General features: G+C 42.4%; 2 protein-coding genes across 4 annotated transcripts in view; one reads left to right on the top strand and one right to left on the bottom strand.

Annotated features, from left to right (window-relative positions):
- The window catches only part of thoc2 (THO complex 2), a 47,534-nt gene that overhangs the window by 24,410 nt on the left and 624 nt on the right, over positions 1-22,500 (bottom strand). For all 3 annotated transcript variants that reach the window (XM_088279281.1, XM_088279280.1, XM_088279282.1), the window contains exons 1-28: positions 19,864-22,500; positions 19,607-19,698; positions 19,410-19,461; positions 19,255-19,325; positions 18,772-18,893; positions 18,553-18,686; positions 18,033-18,193; positions 17,741-17,833; positions 15,016-15,171; positions 14,698-14,870; positions 14,395-14,590; positions 14,269-14,307; positions 14,034-14,164; positions 13,580-13,681; positions 13,215-13,299; positions 12,852-12,945; positions 9,897-9,977; positions 9,702-9,798; positions 8,353-8,470; positions 8,062-8,241; positions 7,655-7,819; positions 7,287-7,562; positions 6,949-7,090; positions 6,704-6,861; positions 6,300-6,428; positions 6,059-6,190; positions 5,764-5,948; positions 1,315-1,490 (exon numbers count right to left, since the gene is read on the bottom strand). The exon at positions 19,864-22,500 is cut by the window's right edge. In XM_088279281.1, the coding sequence (XP_088135407.1) occupies positions 1,315-1,490; positions 5,764-5,948; positions 6,059-6,190; positions 6,300-6,428; positions 6,704-6,861; positions 6,949-7,090; positions 7,287-7,562; positions 7,655-7,819; positions 8,062-8,241; positions 8,353-8,470; positions 9,702-9,798; positions 9,897-9,977; positions 12,852-12,945; positions 13,215-13,299; positions 13,580-13,681; positions 14,034-14,164; positions 14,269-14,307; positions 14,395-14,590; positions 14,698-14,870; positions 15,016-15,171; positions 17,741-17,833; positions 18,033-18,193; positions 18,553-18,686; positions 18,772-18,893; positions 19,255-19,325; positions 19,410-19,461; positions 19,607-19,612 (3,454 nt within the window). In that variant the 5' untranslated portion in view covers positions 19,613-19,698; positions 19,864-22,500. The remainder of the gene's footprint in view (positions 1-1,314; positions 1,491-5,763; positions 5,949-6,058; positions 6,191-6,299; positions 6,429-6,703; positions 6,862-6,948; positions 7,091-7,286; positions 7,563-7,654; positions 7,820-8,061; positions 8,242-8,352; positions 8,471-9,701; positions 9,799-9,896; positions 9,978-12,851; positions 12,946-13,214; positions 13,300-13,579; positions 13,682-14,033; positions 14,165-14,268; positions 14,308-14,394; positions 14,591-14,697; positions 14,871-15,015; positions 15,172-17,740; positions 17,834-18,032; positions 18,194-18,552; positions 18,687-18,771; positions 18,894-19,254; positions 19,326-19,409; positions 19,462-19,606; positions 19,699-19,863) is intronic.
- LOC148319711 (uncharacterized) lies at positions 1,728-5,731 on the top strand. Its single transcript, XM_088280175.1, has 3 exons — positions 1,728-3,092; positions 3,270-4,313; positions 5,688-5,731. Exons 1-3 carry the CDS (start codon positions 1,739-1,741, stop codon positions 5,729-5,731), a joined length of 2,442 nt encoding a protein of 813 aa, XP_088136301.1. The 5' UTR covers positions 1,728-1,738.

The raw sequence follows: 22,500 nt of genomic DNA, 5'->3' as shown, positions 1-22,500 counted from the left end.
CAGACAGACAAGCAATATTGCTTTTACCACATTATTGGGCTGTAACGATTCACTCAAGCCCCGATTCTATTTTCAGTGCACGATTTTGATTAGATTCGATATTTTATTTTTTTAATTGCTGCCATGTCTTTGTGCACTTGTGTGATGCTGCAGTGAACCACAAACGAAATACGTCATTGATCTTTAGTGCAAGCGTGTAAATGTTTAGTGCATTTTGAATGGAACCAAAAACTATACACTATGACGAGGTGCACTATTATTGTGAACCTACCAATAAATACTAAGAGAAAAACATATTTCACTTTTCTTGAGAACCAATCAATTTCTTTAATGTAGAAGTGACTGAAATCATATGAATAAAATTAAGGAAATGCACTGTGCAGAAAACTAAAATAATCACTTGAATTGATTTTTAATTTTGTTTTTATTTAACCTGTTTTACTTCTTTTCACAATCAAAATGTGTTATGTGCCTAAAAAAATCGGATTGATGGAGAAATCTCGAGCGTGATACATATAAAACTCGGAAATTACGTTGCTCAGCAAAACACAATTGTTACCAAATAAACACGCATAACCTATTTTTTTCTCAATATTTTTTAGCACTGTATATTAGTATATTTTGACATCCTAGGCATGTGATGTTTTATTGTTAGGTGTTGCCGTTAATGGCTTGTGGAAAATGCGTCATGTTGTACTTTGGGTGGTCAAATGTCCGACTTTATAAATGCAACACGCAGTGCGTGGTCGCAGGTTAGCACTTGTGATCTTGCTGTTTTGATGTCAATCACATGTATATAAATGTATAAATGTTTTGGTTATTAATACACGCGAGTTCGCTGACTAACGCCGCCACAATTCACAGTAGATGCTACATTATGTTAGCGAACCACAACAGGACATCGCATGTGACGTTTCTTCAGACGCACACGGTACCCTCTGCGTGCGAACTGCAGTGTGCTTTCAGACACAACAGTCCTTGTCGTAAATTAAATCGGGCGTCAGCTGCAACGTGTTTCCTTTATAAATGCTCGTTTATCACTGCTGTGTTGTGAAGAAAGTGAAGTTCACAGCGTATTAATTGCGTAGTGATGTATTTTCTTCCCCAAACACAGACACGAGAGAGCGGCTCAAGTTAACAGGGCGTTGCTGATCGATTCATTTATTTTTTTATATCGATGCATATTTTGAGCAATTTATATCAATATTAAATCACTTTTTGATGAATCTTTACATCCCTACACATTATTCACGGATATTAACAGCTCAAATACACCGCCAAGCACAACCCCCGTGAGAACTTCCAGTCACTCACCACCATCTTCTGATAAGCCATCCTCTCCTTTGATCATGGCTGTGGCAGGCTTGCCAGCGCTGCCTGGTCCGTTCTGCTGACTGGCAGGAGTAACATTGCGTGCTGGTGGCTCTTTGTGGTGAAACTCATTCTCAGGGACCATGCGCACCTTCTGGCTTTTCAACCGACCTGAATAGCTGCAAGATGTAGAAGGTTAATAAAAGGTTTCACATGGAAGAGATGGAAGACAGAGCCTTTTGGCTGCCTCAAATTAAGAAATGAAGGGATCCCTTTTTCATTAGAGTAGTTGTCCTATATATATATATAACACCTCTTCACTTCACGAGTGGCTGCCTGTTTACAGCAGCGTGGCTCACTATTGAGCCTTTTTCGTGTGTTTTTTCCCTTTACCCCTTTTTTATTTTATTTTTACCTCACCTCAGCAATGGACATCCAACTTGCGGTGGTTTTACTACTGTTGGGGGCTGTTTTTTGCGCGATCGTGTCCGGAGACGAAACTCGGAGCTACGGATCGATCGTGTACACAAGAGATCAGCTGTTAGCACTCCGTGCTAACCCCGCGTGTGCTCCCGGAGCGAGACCCGATATTCCCCGCGAGCTGAGGAGGAAGAGACGGGGATGTCGTGCGGGGGCTAAACGCCAGGCAAGGAGGAGACGATATCACCCCGTCCTCCCGTCCGTTATTATGGGGAATGTTCGATCCCTCTCCAACAAAATGGACGAGCTAACAGCGCTAACCCGGCACGAGAGGATTGTCCGGGAGGCTAGCTTGCTGGTGTTCACGGAGTCGTGGCTAACAGAGCTAACGCCGGACGCCGTCGTGGAATTGGACGGCTTCCAAATACTACGCGCGGACAGGACACTGGAGAGCGGTAAGAGAAAAGGGGGAGGGCTGGCTGTGTTTGTTAATGATAGATGGTGTAACCCTGGGCATATAACTGTTAAGGATCAACTTTGCAGTCGGGACATTGAGATGATAGCTGTTAGCATGCGTCCGGTCTATTTACCGCGAGAGTTCAGTCATGTGATCGCGGTGGCGGCGTACGTGCCTCCCTCTGCTAACGGTGAGACAGCCTGTGATGTACTGAATGCAGCTGTGAGCAGGCTACAAACACAGCACCCAAATGCCTTGTTCCTTATCTCTGGTGACTTCAATCATGCTTCTCCTTCCTCCTCTCTGCCTTCATTCACACAATATGTAACATGCCAAACCAGAGACAATAAAATATTGGACCTCTTCTATGCCAACACCAAGGAGGCGTACACGTCACTGCCCCTCCCCCCGCTGGGCAAAGCTGACCACAACTTGGTTGCTCTCCTGCCTGTGTACAAACCTCTCGTCCGCAGGCAGCCAGCTGTGACACGCACAGTTCAGCGATGGTCCGGAGAAGCCGAGGAGGCCTTGAAGGACTGTTTCAACACAACTGTGTGGGAGGTATTCAGCGAAGCTCACGGTGAGGACATTAATGGTCTAACAGACACAGTTACAGACTATATTAACTTCTGCATGGAGAACACCATTCCCACCAGGACTGTAAGATGTTTCTCCAACAACAAACCCTGGATCACACCGGACATTAAAGCTCTCCTGAAGGAGAAAAAGAGGGCTTTTGTTTCAGGCGACAAGGACGAGCTGAAGAGAGTGCAGCGTCAGCTGAGAAGGAGGATCCGAGAGGGGAAAAAGTCCTACAGGATGCGGATGGAAGAACAACTGCAGCGGAACAATGCCAGGGATGTCTGGAGGGGCCTGAAGACCATCTCAGGCCACGGACAAGCAGGTAAGACCCAGAAGGGGGGGGGGCTTCAGTGGGCAAATGAGTTGAACCTATTTTTCAATAGGTTTGATCAAATGTCTGACCCCGCTCAGGCTTCCCTGATGCAGCCCCCACCCATCCCTCCTGCCACTGCGAACAAGACCCTCTCTCCCCCTCTCTCGCCCCTCTCTCTCTCCACAGGCTCCAGTTCCCAGCCTCATCAGACAACCACCACTTCCTCCTGCTCAGCCTTGTTCCTCACAACATCTCAGGTGAAGAACCAGCTGAGGAAGATGAAGGCGAGGAAGGCGGCAGGCCCAGATGGGATCAGCTCCCAGCTCCTCAAATCCTGCGCAGACCAGCTGTGTGGAATCGTCCAGCACATGTTCAACCTGAGCTTGAAGCTGGGCAGAGTCCCCCAGCTGTGGAAAACATCCTGCCTGGTTCCGGTTCCAAAGACACCCCATCCGAAGGAGCTCAACAACTTCAGACCAGTGGCGCTGACGTCTCATCTGATGAAGACCCTGGAGAGACTGGTCCTCGTCCATCTGCGCCCCCTGGTCAGCTCCTCAATGGACCCACTCCAGTTTGCATACCAGCCTGGCATCAGTGTGGATGATGCCATCATCTACCTGCTCCACACTTCACTCTTCCACCTGGAGAAGCCGGGGGGCACGGTGAGGATCATGTTCTTTGATTTCTCAAGTGCTTTCAACACCATCCAGCCCGCCTTATTGGGAGACAAGCTGGAGCAGGCGGGAGTGGCCCACCACCTCATCACATGGATTCACAACTACCTCACAAACCGGCCACAGTACGTGAGAACACAGGACTGTGTGTCTGACGTGCTCCTCTGCAGCACGGGAGCGCCGCAGGGAACTGTGCTGGCTCCCTTCCTGTTCACCCTCTACACCTCGGACTACAAATACAATTCCACAACCTGTCACCTGCAGAAGTTCTCTGATGACTCTGCGATTGTCGGCCTCATCACTGACGATGACGATCGGGAGTACAGAGGGGTTACGCAGGGGTTCGTGGACTGGTGTCAGCAGAACCGCCTCCAAATCAACGCTGGGAAATCCAAAGAGCTGGTGGTGGATTTCCGCAAGCGTCGGCACTCTCCACCTGCACCAGTGAATATCCAGGGAACAGACGTTGAGAGGGTCTCAACTTACAAGTACCTGGGTGTTCATCTGAACAATAAACTGGACTGGAGCGACAACACAGACGCTCTCTATAGGAAGGGTCAGAGCAGACTCTTCCTACTCAGGCGGCTGAGGTCCTTTGGCGTTCGGGGAACACTCCTCAGGAACTTCTATGACTCGGTGGTTTCATCAGTCATCTTCTATGGAGTGGTCTCCTGGGCAGGAGGCATCTCGGGCCGAGACAAAAAGAGACTGGACAAACTGGTGAGGAGGGCCAGCTCTGTCCTGGGCTGCTCCCTGGACTCTGTGGACTCAGTGGGGGGCAGAAGGATGACGGCAAAACTGTCATCAATGCTGGACAAACCAGCCCACCCATTCAATGACACTCTGAGAACACTTTACAGCTCCTTCAGTGACAGACTTTTACACCCTCGCTGTACCAAAGAGAGATTTCGCCGCTCCTTCCTGCCAACTGCTGTCAGACTTTTTAACAAGAACATTGGGTCCGGCCTACAAACGGGAGGGCATTAGTGCAATTGTGCAGTCCTAGGATGCAATATTAACTACTACTGTACTTTCAGCCAAGGGTGTACTTAAATATTGACCAATGATGTATTTTGTTTACCATTACAGTATTCTTATTACAATACTTCTATCACTGTAGTATTTCTACCACTGCAGGATGTTCACTATTACAGTACTTTTATCATTGCAGTACTTTTACCATTGCAGTACTTTCATCATTGCAGTATTTTTCTATCGTTGCAGTACTTTTACTATTACAGTACTTTTACCATTGCAGTATTTTCTATCATTGCGGTACTTTTACTATTACAGTACTTTTACCATTGCAGTACTTTTACCATTGCAGTACTTTCTATCATGCAGTACTTTTCTATCATTTCAGTACTCTTACCATTACAATACTTTTATCATTGCAATATTTTTATGATTGCAGTATTTTCAATCATTCAGTAGTTTTTATCATTACAGCGTTTCCCCCTCCGTATAATGGACAAACATTAGGAGTGTTTCCTTACACTTAGATACGTTTATACTGTGTATATTTGCATGCTTTTTCTGAATGTCTGCTGCTAATGTTATACATTAACGGCTACATTACGCCGCCGACTCTGTGTGATCTATATCTTTGCTGCTGTAACACCTCAAATTTCCCCATTGTGGGACTAATAAAGGACATCTTATCTTATCTTATCTTATTTACGTATAAATTATTGATTACACTTCCTCAAAATGTGTTTTTGAACGATCCTGCATCCAGACCAGATACGTTGCTCAGAATGTTTTTTTCTGCTTATTTACATTGTTGAGGTCAGTAATTACTTGCATTGATTGGGGTGGAAAATACTTCTTTTGGATCAATATTGGTGATGGCGGAACATCCACCAAGATTCATTACAAGTGGATATAGTGTTTCTTCAAACCAAATTAATTGGGCATGTCATCACCCAAGTGAAAAGCAGCACAGGACTAAAACCTCATGGTACTGAATTTTAAAGAGCGTTCAACTGCACACAATGCTATGTTACCCCATCGCTAAGGCATAGAGATCTGGCCTCTTCTCCTTCTCCTTAACGCAGATCTTGTGGACACGGTACTCCAGCGCTTGGCCCAAATTCAAAACCTTGGGGTAACATGGCAGGATTTTGATGAGAACAATAAGGATGTTTCGGATGTGAGTGTAATCGCCCGTTTCAAGGCAGTGAACTGAGGCCTAGATGGAACAGACAATCAGGTATACATTAGTGAATTACCTTTAACGGAGACTTCGGTCTGATCGTCATCATAGCACGATTCAAATATAGACAATTTAAGGTGACTTACTTTGGTCAGCATGTAATGCCATTTGTGCACCACATGCCTGAAGTTCTCATAATCAAGCGGATTGGCTTGTTGGCCTCCATCAAATCCTGAGGCCCGCAAAATAGTCAGGAAGCCAGGGTAATTGCCACATTCCTGGACCATACAAGAGGGGAGATAGAGTGATGTCTACACTATCTAGTATCTAGCTATCTATTCATGTACATATAGATTGTTGCTACTGAAGTTCGGGACCATACCATACCTTCTCATAGACTGCACGATCACTATGCCAGCGAGTCACTGTCTCAAGCATGCAGCAGAGGAAGCGCCCATATCGGTGAGACTCATTCTCTGTACAACTTGCCACAGTGTAAATGATGGCGGAGAACACCTGTAGAGCAAAAACACCACATTGTGGATGCTTGGACAAATACAATACAGCACTAACCAATGGCGCCAGTGAATTTGGCATATAGATGTTGTATAGGTGCACATTTTGAAATCAAATGGTGCTCTTAAAAGGTACTTTTTACAAAAAATAATGTAATCACCTGAGTTTTCTTGTTGACATTGGCCATTATATACACAATTATACTAATAGAAGCCAAAAAAGATCTCAACTAGAACACTGTTCTAAACTATAGGTCATTTAAGTCGGTGTCTTACCCTGTCGTAACACAGGAGAGTGCAGAAGTTGGGCGTCATCTGCTGGTGAACCAGCTCAACAAAGCGCGCACAGTAAACCGCGTCGATGGAGGAGAAGATACAGCGAGGGAACAGACAGAGCTGCAGAAACTTTGTAATGGTTTCATTCTTAGTAGATTCTGTCAAATCATGTGTAAGATTGTATCATTAACAATGACGGGCAACAGGATATAGGCTGCAAAAATGAAGCTTTCCAGAATACTTACTAGTCATCAACCACTTGTCTTTCTCCAGTTTGAGGCGATGGAGCACCCTTTGGACGTGCTCTAGTTGCTTTTTCTCCTCCTCCTGCAGTTTTTCCTGCAGAGCAGTGCAGCGTTCCTTCTCTTTTTTTTTCTTATTCATGGGCTGCAGTGGAGGAAAACAGAATTGACAGAATCAATACTCACGCTTTATGCACAATAAAGCTTCAAATATTGTTTTTGTGTTCAACTAATGCATTTATTTATAATAGAAGGGTAGTAAGCTCATGGCTGCATAAAGAGTCGAGTATAAAACGCCAATACGGGATTTTATTCTTTGATGTAGCGAGCCAATTACTCACTATTTCGGGATTCTCGTCAATGGCTTTGATCTGGGCCTTTAGCTTGTTGATCTCACGCTCGTAGGCCACGTGAGGCACAGCCAAGTCATACATTGTAAGAGACCAGAAGGTGGCGTAGAATTGGGGGCGGAGGTCCTCCCAAACCCGAGCCGGATGGAGAGACATGACAGCCTCGTGCACCGGTGTCATTACTTGTTCACATGCTGCCACGTATTTCTGCACCTTCTGCTGCTGCCGGTTACCTTTCTCTGCTTTCTTTAGCTCATCGTACTTTGACTGAAAGCAGAGAACAGAGGGACAAGATCATCTACTGCTGTCTTGAGTCCAATGACGAGAAACTCGCTCTCATACCAAGTATGTCCACTCACCAAAATTTGATGGGCGTACATGGGACGAGAAAGGAAAAACGCAGCATCATGTGGCGTATGGAACTGGTTACAAAGGACATCAATGGGGGGAACACGCTTGATGTAGTCCTCCGTGCTGAGGTTGGAGGCCAGGAAGCCACCAAACTGCACCAGTGTATCATGACACTGCAGGAAATAAATGTCAGTTGGAAATAGTTATTTCCAGAGTGCAGTCACAAATTAAAGCCTTTACGCTAGTTAATAAAAATCAACGACAACTGGTACACTATTTTTTTCACAATTCTTTGGTTTAATATTGACTTTATAAAAAAAATTAAATTCACCCGATGGATCTTAAATGCAATCTAATCCTAAAACCTAATGAGTATTATACCATAAAAAGCAATACATAAGCAGAGGGCACACACCTGGTCATACAAGTGGCCAACTAGTTTGAGATCTTTCTCTCCGCTTTCTAGAAAAACCACACCATTTCTTTGCTGGACCATGAGCACGCAAAGCGGCAGGGCCAGTTCATGATCAAGTAGAGCATCCTTAAGACGTTGTGATGACTTTTTAGTGTTCCTAATTTGACCAAAATAGCCACCCTGTGGGCAGAGTGCAGTGGTTATCACAACCATGACAGGAAATACTGGTAATTAGAAAACAAAGCAATACACTGGATGAGAAAAAATTGGCAAACATAAATTAGTCTATACCTCAGCTTTGAGTTGTTCCCCTCCGGTCATTGCTTCGAGCTGCTCTGATGTCATTTCATCAGTAACCTCAATGCCAGCCATTTTCTGCACCACTTCCTTTAGGATCAGCAGGTCAAAACTGAAAAAGGGACATGCAGTGTAACAAAAAATAAATAAATAAAAAGCATGTGGGCAGTTGGGTCCCTGTACCACCGATGTCAGAGTTTGGTCCGCATTGCCGGCAGTAAGTCGGATTCGTTTCCAGTGAGGGTTGGACTCCGCCAAGGCTGCCCTTTGTCACAGATTCTGTTCATAACCTTTATGGACAGAATATCTAGGCGCAGTCGAGGCGATGAGGGGATCCGGTTTGGTGACCTCAGTATTTCAGCTCTGCTTTTTGCAGATGATGTGGTACTGTTGGCTTCGTCAAGCCGTGATCTCCAACTCTCATTGGAGCGGTTCGCAGCCGAGTGTGAAGCGGTTGGGATGAAGATCAGCGCCTCCAAATCTGAGACCATGGTTCTCAGTCGGAAAAGGGTGGAGTGCCCTCTCCAGGTCGGGGAGGAGATCCTGCCTCAAGTGGAGGAGTTTAAGTATCTTGGGGTCTTTACGAATGAGGGGAGGATGGAGCGAGACATCGACAGGTGGATCGGTGCAGCCTCCGCTGTGATGCGGACGCTGTATCGGTCTGCCATGGTGAAGAGGGAGCTGAGCCAGAAGGCGAAGCTCTCGATTTACCGGTCGATTTTCGTTCCTACCCTCACCTATGGTCACGAGCTGTGGGTCGCGACCGAAAGAACAAGATCTCGGATACAAGCGGCCGAAATGAGTTTCCTCCGCAGGGTGTCTGGGCTCTCCCTTAGAGATAGGGTGAGAAGCTCGGCCATCCGGGAAGGACTCAGTGTCGAGCCGCTGCTCCTCCACGTAGAGAGGAGCCAGATGAGGTGGCTCGGGCGTCTGTTTAGGATGCCTCCTGGACGCCTCCCTGGCGAGGTGTTCCGGGCATGTCCCACCGGCAGGAGGCCCAGAGGACGACCCAGGACACGCTGGAGAGACTATGTCTCCTGGCTGGCCTGGGAACGCCTGGGGATCCCTCCGGCAGAGCTGGAAGATCTGGCTAGGAAGCGGGAAGTCTGGGCTTCCCTGCTGAAGCTGCTGCCCCCGCGACCCGACCCCGGATAAGCGGCGGATAATGGATGGATGGATGAAAAGCATGTGTGTTTGTATACCAAAACAATACAGTTTCAAATGCAATAAAAGGTATGGTGCAAATTATTAAATAATACATTTGATGCGACATCAGGCTAGGAAATTTTAACGACAGTAAATAAAAACCAAAATGAAAAGTGAGATACTTATATAGAACCGACCTTTTTCCTGCTTTTAGTTGATTGGTCACATACTGAAGGAGCCCGGCCAATTCAATTGGATATTTTCTGAACACAGCTCCACATAGACTTGCCAGGCCTTGTTTGACAGATGGAACAGGAGTGTTAGGTAATCAATTATCTTTGAACGGTTTCTCTCAATTAACTGACGTATGGGGGCAGTGTGTAGTTTCATACTTTGTAGCCACGATGAGATTGTGGTGTCGTCATGCTTCATCTTCTCCTTCTCAGGATTGGCCAGAGCTTCAATAATGCAATCTGAACATTTGGGGTTAAGAGAAATAGCCAAGCTAATCCGGAAATAAAAGCCCTCGATGTGAAAAAATGGTATTGCAATTTTTTTTGACAGATATTGCAATTTCGATTTATTTTGTCATTTTCTTCACAATGTACAGTGACTTTTACAAACATGACAGAAAATGCCATTATACCATTAAAAACAATAAAATCTATTACTGTAGTAATGCAGAGACACTAAAGAGTTTTTTTGTAAGGCGGACAGTTCTTAAGTTTTAAAAAAAATACTTTGTCAAGTATAATTTTGTATCTTTATGTAATTGCGTGTATGAAAAAGCATTTTTTAAACTCCAAAATGTTTTACATTTCGTACATTTTCTTTGTAAATAAATGTCAGATAAGTTAATATAATTGTTATCCCTTAGCAAAGCTAAATTGATGAAAATGTAGAATTTTGAGACCTATTATTGTGTTGCTCTCAAAACTCAGTACTCTGTGGTGCAAAATAGTGCAATTATTGATGCTATGATATTTAATATATGTTTGACATTGAACCTCTTCGTCATAATTACGTCAGCCGTTTACGTGTTCCGGTCTGAGAGCGTTTGCTAAATTGCTAATGTAGCCGTCATTTTATTTTATGTCTAGATACTTATTGATTAAAATACAACATTTCTGTTCATAGCTGCTGGCTTTCTGCCCTAACGTGGTTCTAACCAGACTACTGTTAACAGTCGACTTTACACCAAAGCACTTATTTTGGGTCCATCCCTGTATTCCACTTTAGCGATTAGCAAGCTTAGCGACCGTTCGTTCGCCTCCTCGGTTAAAACGCTACTTGTTTAGTGGTGTCGTTTACTTTTTCACCGCAGAGCTCGTTACTCCTGCTGAGCACGGACTTACAAACAGTTCAAATAAAGTCCATAATGCTGCGGCGCAAGATAGCTTGGCGCCCTTCCGGGACTATAGACAGCGCAACGCTTATTTTTTTAATTAATTTACCGTATTTTTACGGCCATAAGTCACACTGCATCAAAGGGCGCAACACCAGTTGCTATTTCCGTATTTAATGCATATATTAGGCGCGCCGCACTACAAGGCGCGAGCTCGCCTCGAGCTGAGCTCAGCTCGCGCTAGCTCACACTAGCTCAACTTGCACTAGCTCAGCTTGCCAGCTGATGCCAGATCACCAGGACTCAATCCCTTTACGGATCGTTGCCAGAGGTGTCACCCCAAGTCAATGACAGATGTCCTGAAACTATTAGGAATCACTGCCAATAACACTGACTCTAACCATTAAGAGGTGTCGTGGCAATCCATCTACTACACAACGTCAGGGGAGGGACTTCACTGGTCACCACACTCCTTAGAGCCACGGTTTCAAATCAAAACCAAAAAAACTCAGCATACAAGCAAACAATGAAACAAAGAAATAAGATTAACACAAAACATGTCTCTCTCATGCCATCTATATACCCAAAAGAAATAAAAATAACAAAAAGATTATAGCAATGGCTTCTTGGGAGCCACTCAGCCTTAGCCAATTACAGCAATGGCTTCTTGGGAGCCACTCAGACTCAGCCAATCACATGGCTGTTTAGAGAGAAGTGCTGTTGTGCTTTGGGCTTTTTGCAGTCTGTTGTCTAAACCTGGGACTTTTCTTGCTTGCAATAACATAAATGATAAGACAGACTACAACATTGTGGACAGCTGCCCTTTTGTCCAGCTTTCTCCTACACCATCACCCAAACATAATGTATAAGTCACGGTGTGACGGAGCAGCTCCGTCAATAAGGACAGCACAGCACAGCACAGCATGGTCCCGGAAGCGCAATTGCGCACACGCATGCACCGCACATTCCCATACTAATGCATTCAATTCCATCCCGTGAAATACATACGCACCCACCTGGCACCACTTCAATACCACGTCAGTCACAGTTTTAATAGAGCGACCGAGGGTGCACACTTGGTAGTTTTATTATGAATGGAAGCATACATGGACACATACACGCGCGCATGTTCAATTGAACAACTCACCAGTCACGAGACGCGGCAGACAACAGCCACGACATAGAGCAAGACCAAACAGCGGGGGAGCTTCCGCGTTCCTTAAATATGTTTGTTTCGCGCGTCAATTATGTCAGCTGATGCCCAAGGGGAGGGGCCAATCTTATATAAAGTAAGTTGTTTGGAAAGAGAAGGGAGAGAAATGAGAGGTGCTGCAGTGCAGGTAGTACTGGAGAGCGAGACAGTGACGCATTTTGCAACGTAGCTGATATGGTAGTTGTGGTTGAACTCTATTCAGTGGTTTTGTAAATATATAGATAGACACCCTTATTTTTGTAAATTACTATATTGTCACTTTTTGGGTTTTTGGACTTTTGGGGGACTTTTCACTGTGTTGCACTTTGGAAGGGCTGCACAATAAACATCACTGTTGCACATATTCTGGCTACGCCATTTGTTTCGGAGGAGGTCGAAAAGGAACCCGCGACACACGGTCAATTAGAAGCATAGATGACTCAGACTTTGTCCAGCAGGGTGTGCTAACATGCACTCCGAATAGCCCAATGAGTAAAAAAGGGTTGATGGTCGAGAGTGATGCTCAGTCCATATAATGGGCGCGTCGCTTTACAAGGCGCCTCGTTTGTTTTGGGGAAGATTTGGGACTTTAAAGTGCGCCCTATGGTCCGGAAAATACGGTATTTACTTTTAAATCAGTACTATGCGTACTGTGCTTCGTGAATGTGGGGCAAATATCACAGATTTTACGATTTTGAAATCGCGAGATTTCGCGATTGTGATTTTGGTCCCAAAACGATACACCTAGTGCACACCCTGCTATCTAGACCACAAAGAGGCACAGCCTCCCAAGAGAAATGCATAGGATACAGGCCAAGACATCATAGTTGAGGGATGTGAGGTATTTCAAGGAATCCACCACTGGACCAATGAGGTTATCGTACCACTGGATCTGTGACAGCATCTGATTTAAAAAAAAAAAAAAAAAAAGAAAGCATAAAATAAAAATATATAATGTCAGGGCACCACTGAATTGATATCAATACAGAATAAATACTAATCTACTAAAACATTCTCTTTATGATAAAGTTTAATAATTCACACGTTGCCCTTCTTATAACAGTGAATGGTTTTCTCCTCAAGTGTTATATGTGACTGTCTTTGTGGTAATGTGAAAATAATTCAAATGTAAAAAAAAAAAATAAAATAAAAATATTAACACACTATGCTTACATAATCAAAAAGGATGGTGGGGTTGCTGTGGCTTAGTTTGCCAATCTGCCTTCCTGATTGTTTCACATTCTCTTTGGTCAGGCGCCTAGAGAAAGAAAATTACAGGCAATGACAAAGGAGAAGTTAAGACACTCATTAAGACTTCACTATTATTGATATACAATACAATACAACTTTATTTATATTGCGGATTTCACAACAGCTGGAGCTGTAACAAAGCTCTTTCCATATATCAGTTGCACTATTTATTATCATGCAGCCCACAAAATGTGGATGCAAGTTATGACAAGTAAATATAAATCTAATTAATCCTGTAAAGGAAATGTTAACGTTTCATAATGCTCCATTCAAAAAAGGGAACTTACTTCATTATATATCTGGCCCCTTCCACAGTCTGAGCTTTGACTTTTACCAGCAAGGGGTGGCTGGAATACGTTTCATTTTTCCATTGTCCATACAGGCGGTACCTAGAGCCAAAAAGGATGGATTTTAAATAGGGACTTCAAGTGAAATTGATCAAACATATCAGTGCAATAAATGTGTCTCCTTAATGCCCGAGATACAAAAACGCAAATCCACTCACAAAAGAAAAAAAATTTGCATTTCGCTCTCATCCACACCCAACTTGTATTCTAGTCAATTGATATCGAAGGCTTTCTTTGTCAGTCTTGACACAATGGTAGACACACTTTGAAGCATGACTTCCATTTCCTTGACAGCCAGTAAACAGCATTCTGGAGAACTGCCAGGGGTTGGGTTTACTGGCACCTCACATGCGTAACAAATGTACTGACTGATGTATACGTGTGTGCATCTCACCTGTGATGGTAGGGAAAGAGCTTAAAGAAACCCCACAGCTCCTCAGACATGCACGCATTACACTCCATCAGTGAGAGGGACGGGAGTAGCACCTGGTCTGCTATGCTCAGGAAACAACTCATTAGCGTTTCCTGGGGCCGATAAACAGTGAGTACACGAGACAGTTGATTAATGCGTGTAACATACAGTATATTATCTTCAGACATAGAAATTAGAAGCTAATTTTCAGACAAACCATTTTGTCTTTGATATCCAAGCCCTCACTGCACTGGTACTGTGAAACAAATAATAAATAATGAGATGCCTGTGTCAAGATAAAGCACAAGTGCATATGCGTGCAAGCAGCGATGCCATTGTGTACCTCTTTCATGAATGCCTTGCCAAGACGCACAATCTTGGCGAAGAGGATAGGGTCATGCACGAGGTGCGGTCCCAGGTAGCCGAGCATGCTGAATGTTTCCCTGCGCAAGTCTTCAAAGCTCTCTGCAGGCTTAGGCGCCCGCTTGTTCTTCAGTGGATGCATCACACGTCCCCGTGCGCCTTTTGGGAGGCCAGCCCTGGGGGAAAGAGGGAATGTTGGCCATCATCTCTTACAGAACTTAAGTTAACCTGATGGTGTCTAAGTGTCATGCATGAAGTGAAACATGATCGTAAGAAATCGTACCCTCTGTACAGCGGCTCCACAGTTAGGTGTAGGAGCTGACAGAGAGCCAATGCAATGAATTTATGAGAAGTAGCGTAGAAGGAAGGCATCTGTTCCATTATACTCTGTGCATGGTGCCAGTCCCCAATCCTGAGAAGTGCTTCGAGCAGACCAAGCTTCTGGTTATCGGGTGGCTAAAAGAACACAAACAGTTTGGCATATTGTAATTATTTGAGTGAAATATGTCATATACAACTAAGTAGTGTACATAAACTGAACAGTTAACTCAATGTTATAGTAACCAAAGAAGAAAATAATTTGATGTAAACAGCCAGATACCTGCTCGATCTTGTCTTCCTCCTTTTCTTTCTCTTTTTCCTTGTCTTCACTTTTGTCTGAGGGCACCACCACCATGACCAGCTTGCGAGCAATCTGTTTGGCCTCTGAAATCACTAGTTTGTGTTCCTCAACAATGGCGGCATCTAGCGGTAAAAGCTGGATTGACCGAGAGGGCACAAATAACAAAACAGTTGGTTTAAATCAGTGGTTCTCAAATAGTGGGGGGGGGGCGCTGTGCGATGCTGAGGGGGGCGCGTGTTACCCTGGGAAACATACTTTTTTCCCGCCGTAGTACGGCTGAACGATGTATGGTTTTGGAACCGAAATTGCAATCTCAGAGAACGCAAATTCGAGATCGTCAAAGCAGCGGTTTCCAATCTCAGACAACGCAAATTTGAGATCGTCAAAGCTGCGCTTTGTGCCTTAGTTCACGCAGTAGGTCTCGCAGTACTGATTTAAAAAAAAAAAAAAAAGCGTTGCCCTGTCGCCCGGAAGTAATTTCTTTCGCCGTTACTTAAATTCTAGCCGCCAAGCTATCTTGCGTCGCAGCAGTATGAGCTTTATTTGTATTATATCTAAGTCCGTGCACAGCAGCAGCAATGAGCGGCGCGATGACAAATAAACGACCCCGCTGACAAGAAACGTTCTAAACGAGTCGGCGAACGAGGGGGCGCTAAGCGTGCTAATCGCTAAAATGAATTACAGAGTAATAAGTTCTTCGATGTACGGACTACTTTTAACAGAGGTCTGACTCGAACCGCGTTTGGGTGGAGAGCCAGCAGCTATGAACAGAAATGTATTCCAACCATTACGTATAGAAACATAAAATAATTTAGCTGACGCTCTCAGACAGTAACGCGGAAACGGATGACGTTACCACTACAAAGCATTTTGACATCAAACTTATTGTAGCCCTCTCTCCTGCCCCCCCCCTTGATTTGATTACAATTTTAGAATTCGGTATCATTAAATGAAATTGATTACATTATTTCAAATGTTCACATATCATATAATTCACTTTAATACTAAAACAACAAAAAACATAATAATTGTACTGCTGTCGATTAGGGATTTAAAGTTTCATCGAAAATCGATTTAATTACGTTATAAATATGCATCAATATTAAAAAAAAAAAAAAAAAAGGGGGAAAAAAAACAAAAAAGAATCAATTCGCAACGCAATGTTGACCAAAGCTGCTCTCAGATCATGTCTGTTCTGGGGGGGAATGCATCGCTACGCACAATTACTTCATACGTTGTAAACTTCACTTTCGTAGCAACACAGCAGTGATAAACTAGCATTTAAAAAGGAAACACGTTGAAGCTGACGCCCGATTTCATTTATGACAAGGACTGTTGTGTCTGAAAGCTAACTGGAGTTAGCACGCGCAGGCTACCGTGTGGGTCTGATGAAACGTCACACGCCATTTCCTCTTGTGGTACGCTAACATAATGTAGCGTCTACTGTGGATTGTGGCGGCGTTAGTCAGCGAACTCACGTGTATTAAAAACCAAAACATAGTTTTTATATACGCGTGATTGACATCAAAACAGCTAGAGCAAAAGTGAAAACTTGCGACCACGCATCGCATGTTGCGTTTATGAAGTCAGAAATTTGACCCCCCAAAGTACAACATGACGCATTGGCCACAAGTCATTAACGGGAACACCCAACAATAAAACATAACATGCCTAGGTCGTTAAAATATACTAATTGACAGTGCTAAAAAATATTGAGAAAAAAAGGGTTATGCATGTTGATTTGGTAACAATTGTGTTTTGCTGAGCAACGTTATTTCCGAGATTTCGAGATTACGCGCTCTCTCTCGTTTTTAGGCACATACCACATTTTGAATGTGCAGACAATATTATGCATACTAGAGAAGGAAAACTGGTTAAAGAAACTAAATTAAAAATCAATTCAAGTGATGATTTAAGTTTTCGTTAGCACAGTGCATTTTCTCAATTTTATTCGAATGATTTCACTTCTACATAAAAAATATGGATTAGTGCTCAAGAAAAGTATTTCTCTTAGCATTTATAGGTAGTTTCATAATAATAGTGCAACTCGTCATAGTGTATAGTTTTTGGTTCCATTCAAAATGCACCGAACATTTAGAGGCTTGCACTAAACATCAATGTTTGTGGATCGCAGCAGCATCACACGAGCACACAGAGACAAGCGTGGCAGCAATAAAAAAAAAAAAAATATTGAATCAAATCAAAATTGTGAACTGAAAATCAAAAATAGAATCGGGGCGTGAGTGAATATTGTATTTTCTCTAAGACGCTATAAGACTAGAAGACGCTTTTCCCCGTAGATTTTAAACCATGCGGTTAATATAACGGTTGTTTTTTTCTGTGGATTTTTCTTTCACCGGTAGGGGGGCTCTATAGTTTCAAAAATAAATAAATAAATAAAATAAATCTCTTGCTAAATAAATTTTTTTTTTCTGTTGGGTCAGTTCTGTTTTAATTAGCAAAGTTGTTGCCGTGGTATAAGGCACTGTCGATTGGTTTATGTTCCTTTATGTGCATTCACAGTCCAAAATCGTTCTGTACATGCAGTAAACAACGAATTTTTTTTCCACATAGAAAACTGCGGCTTATAGGCTGGTGCGGCTTGTATGTTTTTGGGTTGTTGTTTTTCCCCCAAAAAGAGTTGCTGCGGCCTAAATACTGGTGCATTATAGTCCAGAAATGACGGTGATTGTTTTTTCCTTACATGTACATAAAGATCTTCCAATTCTATCAGGTTATGATGTAGCAGAGCAGCAGCAATGTGGTATAGTGACTTGGGGGTTTCCTCGTTTGGTTCCTAAAAAAAAAAAGTAACACCATAAATTAATAACATGGATAATACAATGATTAAGTGTACTTTAGAAGCCAATTGTATGGCTTCTTTATGGTAAATAATCAGGTCACAAATATTTAAATATTGCATGACAAAATTTAAAAATACTTGTGGGTTTCGGGTTAGAACAAAGTACTCTCATCCTAGCTCCAATTGTTCTTACCTGATAAAATTTGAATTTAAAGCCAAGGATGTGACAGAGAGTCAGTGCCTCACACATGTAGGACTTAATGAGAGACAGGAAAAACTCATCATGGTCGGACCGGCTCTCATATACCTCCAGGATTATGTCCAGAACACGGTTTGGATCTAAATTGAAACATCCTATTGGCAGAAAAATTATATACGTGGCATACGAAACACAAGACGGACTAATTCACAAAACAGATATAAACAACACAACACATAATGAAGTTGCATTGAGGAGTGAATTATGTAATCAAGCTGTTGTCAAATAAGAATAAAAGGGAAATGGGGTGACTAGTACTCTAGCAAATTTAAAACTAATGGCAATGCAAAAAAATTAATCCCTGCAGCACGATCAAAAAGAAAATCTGGATAACATCTCATGCGCCAATGTCAAGGCATGTGACCTAAAACATCTCCGAATTGTGACAAACTAGTACCCTTTAAATTTATATACATGTAACACAACCTAAAGGGAAAAACAGTGTGGTGTGTACCTATGAGAGACTTGATGCTTTCCAGTACAATGTGGCTGGTGATGTTGCCAGACAGGTCTTGGCCAAGCTCAGTGATTAGTTTGGCATAGCCCTCGTTTTCCTCCCTTAGCAAGTTGAACTTCTGTTGCTTGTAACTGAGAACAGTCAGGATACACAAAACAGAATGAGCACAGTGAAAAATATTTTCCTACATTCCTCAAATGTGTGCGCCCTACTTACAATAGTTTTGTCTTGATTTTCACAATCTTCTGATTGAATTGATGGGCTTGTTTTATAAGTCCAAGAGATTCGAGGGTTTCTGGATCCAGACGCTCTTTCAAAATAGCCTCCGGAAGAAATATCTGAAAATTAGCAGTATTCAGTATTTTGATATGATCCTGTGAGTCAATAGGGTAATGAATAGTTTCAATTACAGCACCAAATTCTGCTTGTAAGCACAATGGAATGAAATGTCCTCAGTACAATCTATGACTATGTCAACTAGAGCAATTACATTTGATGAAAATCACACAAGCTGTCCTCACTCTATTCATGGCGCCCACACTACTCCCTTACTTTTAGCTTGTTTGAAATATCTTTATTTGGATTAAGGCCACCCCAAAAGGGGAGGTTGGCCTGACACTTGTAAAACCACAGTGCAATTTCATTATCACCATGTAAACATCAATAGTGTATCATACATACAAATAAAATAAGTCTTACCAAACATGCTCCTACTAATTGGATGTAATGGTCACGCTTGTGTTTCTCCTCCAGTGAAACAGTCTCTAAATCTGAGGCAGAAAATAAATTACAAATCACTTCAATTTTGTCTTTAACACATGCTCGCTTTATGATTCATAAAAATCTAACATTACCTAGGATACTGAAAACGTCAGCTAAAATTGATGACATGTCATCTCGGAGTTCCTGTGAGCAAAACAAGAAAACAATCATTAACTGGGATAACTACAGCCCCAGTAAAAGTGACGGCAGATGTTGCTTTCATCTACGACACCAACACAATTTCATATTGTTGTTGAGAAAGGATTTTTTTTAAAAAATTAAAAAATACCATCATCTCGCCAAGGACGCTAGCAACGAGGTCTACTTTCAGGTTGCCCTGTACAACATGCCGGCAGAGTTCATATAAGGCCGCCTGGATATCTGAGTGGTACAACAGACAAGACATAATTAACCTGGGATTCAGGTTGTGCAGTTTTTACTGGAGCCTTAAAAATACAACTACTTAGAGCTCCTCTGTGGCTAAATAGTTTTTTTTTGTACCACTTAATTTAAGGCACTGTACATGTTCATTCAAATGAAAGTTACCTTTAATTTGACATCCATGATCTAGTTTCTCGGTTAGTCCTTTGCAGAGTTGTACACTGGGGGGGGGGAATTAATAAGGGTCAGTACTAGCACATTTTGAACGTCAAGTGATTACAACTACATGCTTTATTTTGTTAACTGACTACTACAAATTCAAGGACACCAATTCACAAGGTGCCAAGCTGTAAATACAATCATGGTAGAGGCTACTAAGTAAGGTGTAAATCTGCAGGAAGGAAATATTCATACAGTGGTAAACATCTTGTGCATGTTTAATTCCAAATAGCAAATGACGACAGGATTAAGCTAAAAGATTTGAACTGCCAGGAACCTGTCTCTGATCTTAGATCGTCAAGGCAAACGGAAAGATGTACAGGCATATAGCAAGGAGAGTGAAATCCGAAGGGTGGTACACACAAAGAGAAATAAAAATCATACATACATACAATATTTTCACGACCATAAAGGGCTGGGACGATAATTCAACATCGACATGTATCGCGATAGTCACGTGATCAATATCAATAAGAAAATGCCTTTCACTAGGAAAAAAAAATAGATAACGAACGCATATCACCACCGCGGCATTGAATGTGTTGTAGGCAGTGTGCAGTGAAAGATAAAAAAGATAAAGAAGTCCTAAGGTGGTTGGTCAACACTAATGCATGATGCATGCACTGAAAGAAATTATTAGTTTACTACACACTATGAAAAATGAATGAAGGCTGATGTATTAACAATACTGTTTCGGAGTAGCATCTAATGCAAATGAGCATGAATGCATCGGTGAAGCTTAAAACTGCATTACAATACATTACAATGTACACAAATTAGTTAAAGCTTAAAAAAAAAGATATTGACTGATATAAAAGTAGTTTATTATTTATGTTGACAAGTTTATTGGACTTGTTCATCGTTGTGTTGACTTATTTTAGTCTTTAAAAGTTTTATATCGTTGCTGTCCTGTGAAAAGCCACATTTGTTTTTAATTTTAAAATTAATGGGAAGTCTGTAACACAGAAACACTATTCATATAAAAAAAAAATGTTTTTGACAGGACAGTGAAAATATTGCAAAATAAAATGTCATAAATTCAACTTTTTCATGTGTTCACCAACCTATTTTTCATGGATTCAACAGTTATAAAAAAACAATATTAAATAAACAATTAAATATCGCTAGGGCTGTGAAATGCGCTAGGGGTGGGCAATATGACCTCAAATCAATATCACGATAAATTAAGCAATTTTACCTTGACACCAATAAATGAAAAGCGATAAATTCCCCCGAGGACCAAAATCTAAATAAATTCAGGAAATGCATATTAACTGCTTTTATTAATTGACCAACTGGTATATATTAGTTTCAATGAAAAATAAAAGAACAAAAATCATTTGTATAAAGATTCCAAATAGCTTGCTTTGCATGACTTGAACAATGTCACAAAGAACAGGGGGTTACCTCTGCAAATGGCTTGCGCCAAGGTGCTGTAATGCCATGTGCAAAGGCTCAGATTTGTAAAAAACAATATAAATAAATGATGCCATGTGCAAAGGAACTAGTGTGGCTTGTAAACAAAATGCTACATAAAGTGAAAAAAATGTCAATGCAAGCCAATTAAATAAGTGTGCATCATCAGGAAAATGTGCCGTCGTGAGCACTCTGGTGCGCAGTCGCCACTTGCACAGTCAGGCTCAAACAGGGATCCATGTTGCAACTCGACCACAAGTCGGATGTGGATGCAAATTGACATGTCTAAGCTCCCGTCCCGATGTTGTCCATATTGGGAAGTACGGTTTGCGAAAAATATGTGCGTACCTCTTGCCGGCTACTTTCCCGAGGCGTTTAAATCCCGTGCGCTCCACGGTAGCTCGAGGAACTATATCTTTGGCTATGTGCTAGGCTATCGCGTCCACCTCTGAGACGTACTCTCGTATGGTGACGCCTCCCTTATGGGCTGTTGTCACTTGTCGAACATTGCTTTTCACTTTGAGCTTTTAGCTCAAGTTCCAAGTCCACAGAATGGTTGTGTGGTAGGTGGTGGAAAAGAAAAGGTTGGACGCGCTGTTTTTGGTGCTTACGACGCACTTTGTAGATTGTGTTCTTTCGCTCAAACATTGTCTTTATGGAACCCAAAACATTTCCAAACGACAGATGTCGAATTTCTTTTCGGGACAAGCACAACAGGAACAACTTCAACTAACGTTACTTCTTCAGTCCTGTCAGCCGCTTCTTGATTTGAATCGCCAGCTACGACCGCGTCGTCACTTTTCTCTCTAGTTCAGATGGGTGGAGTCACGTGACTACACGCGCTGCAGCCGTCTTAAAGAGGCATGAACATAGACGCAGACAGAAAAGACTTTTCTTAGTTTTTTTTTTAAAACACCGAATTTACCGTCATGGGAAAAATTATGTTGGTTATTGTAATACATTTCGGTAAATTTTCTGTTTATCGCCCAGCCCTAAAATGCGCTATATAAATAAAAGTTGTTTCGTATTCTATTCTATTTTATTTACCCCAACTCTGAGTTACGATTGGACAGTAAACAACCAATCAGAATCAGCCCTAGTGTCCGACTCCTGATTGGTTAAGAATTGTGGCACAATTCTCACGCCTGCATCGCAAGCGTGAATTAG

Source organism: Idiotropiscis lumnitzeri, chromosome 17, assembly GCF_059441095.1.
Source record: "Idiotropiscis lumnitzeri isolate Australia: NSW breed Sydney's pygmy pipehorse chromosome 17, RoL_Ilum_1.0, whole genome shotgun sequence".
NCBI classification, from domain to species: Eukaryota; Metazoa; Chordata; class Actinopteri; order Syngnathiformes; family Syngnathidae; genus Idiotropiscis; species Idiotropiscis lumnitzeri.
This window is presented reverse-complemented; position numbering and strand designations above follow the sequence as displayed.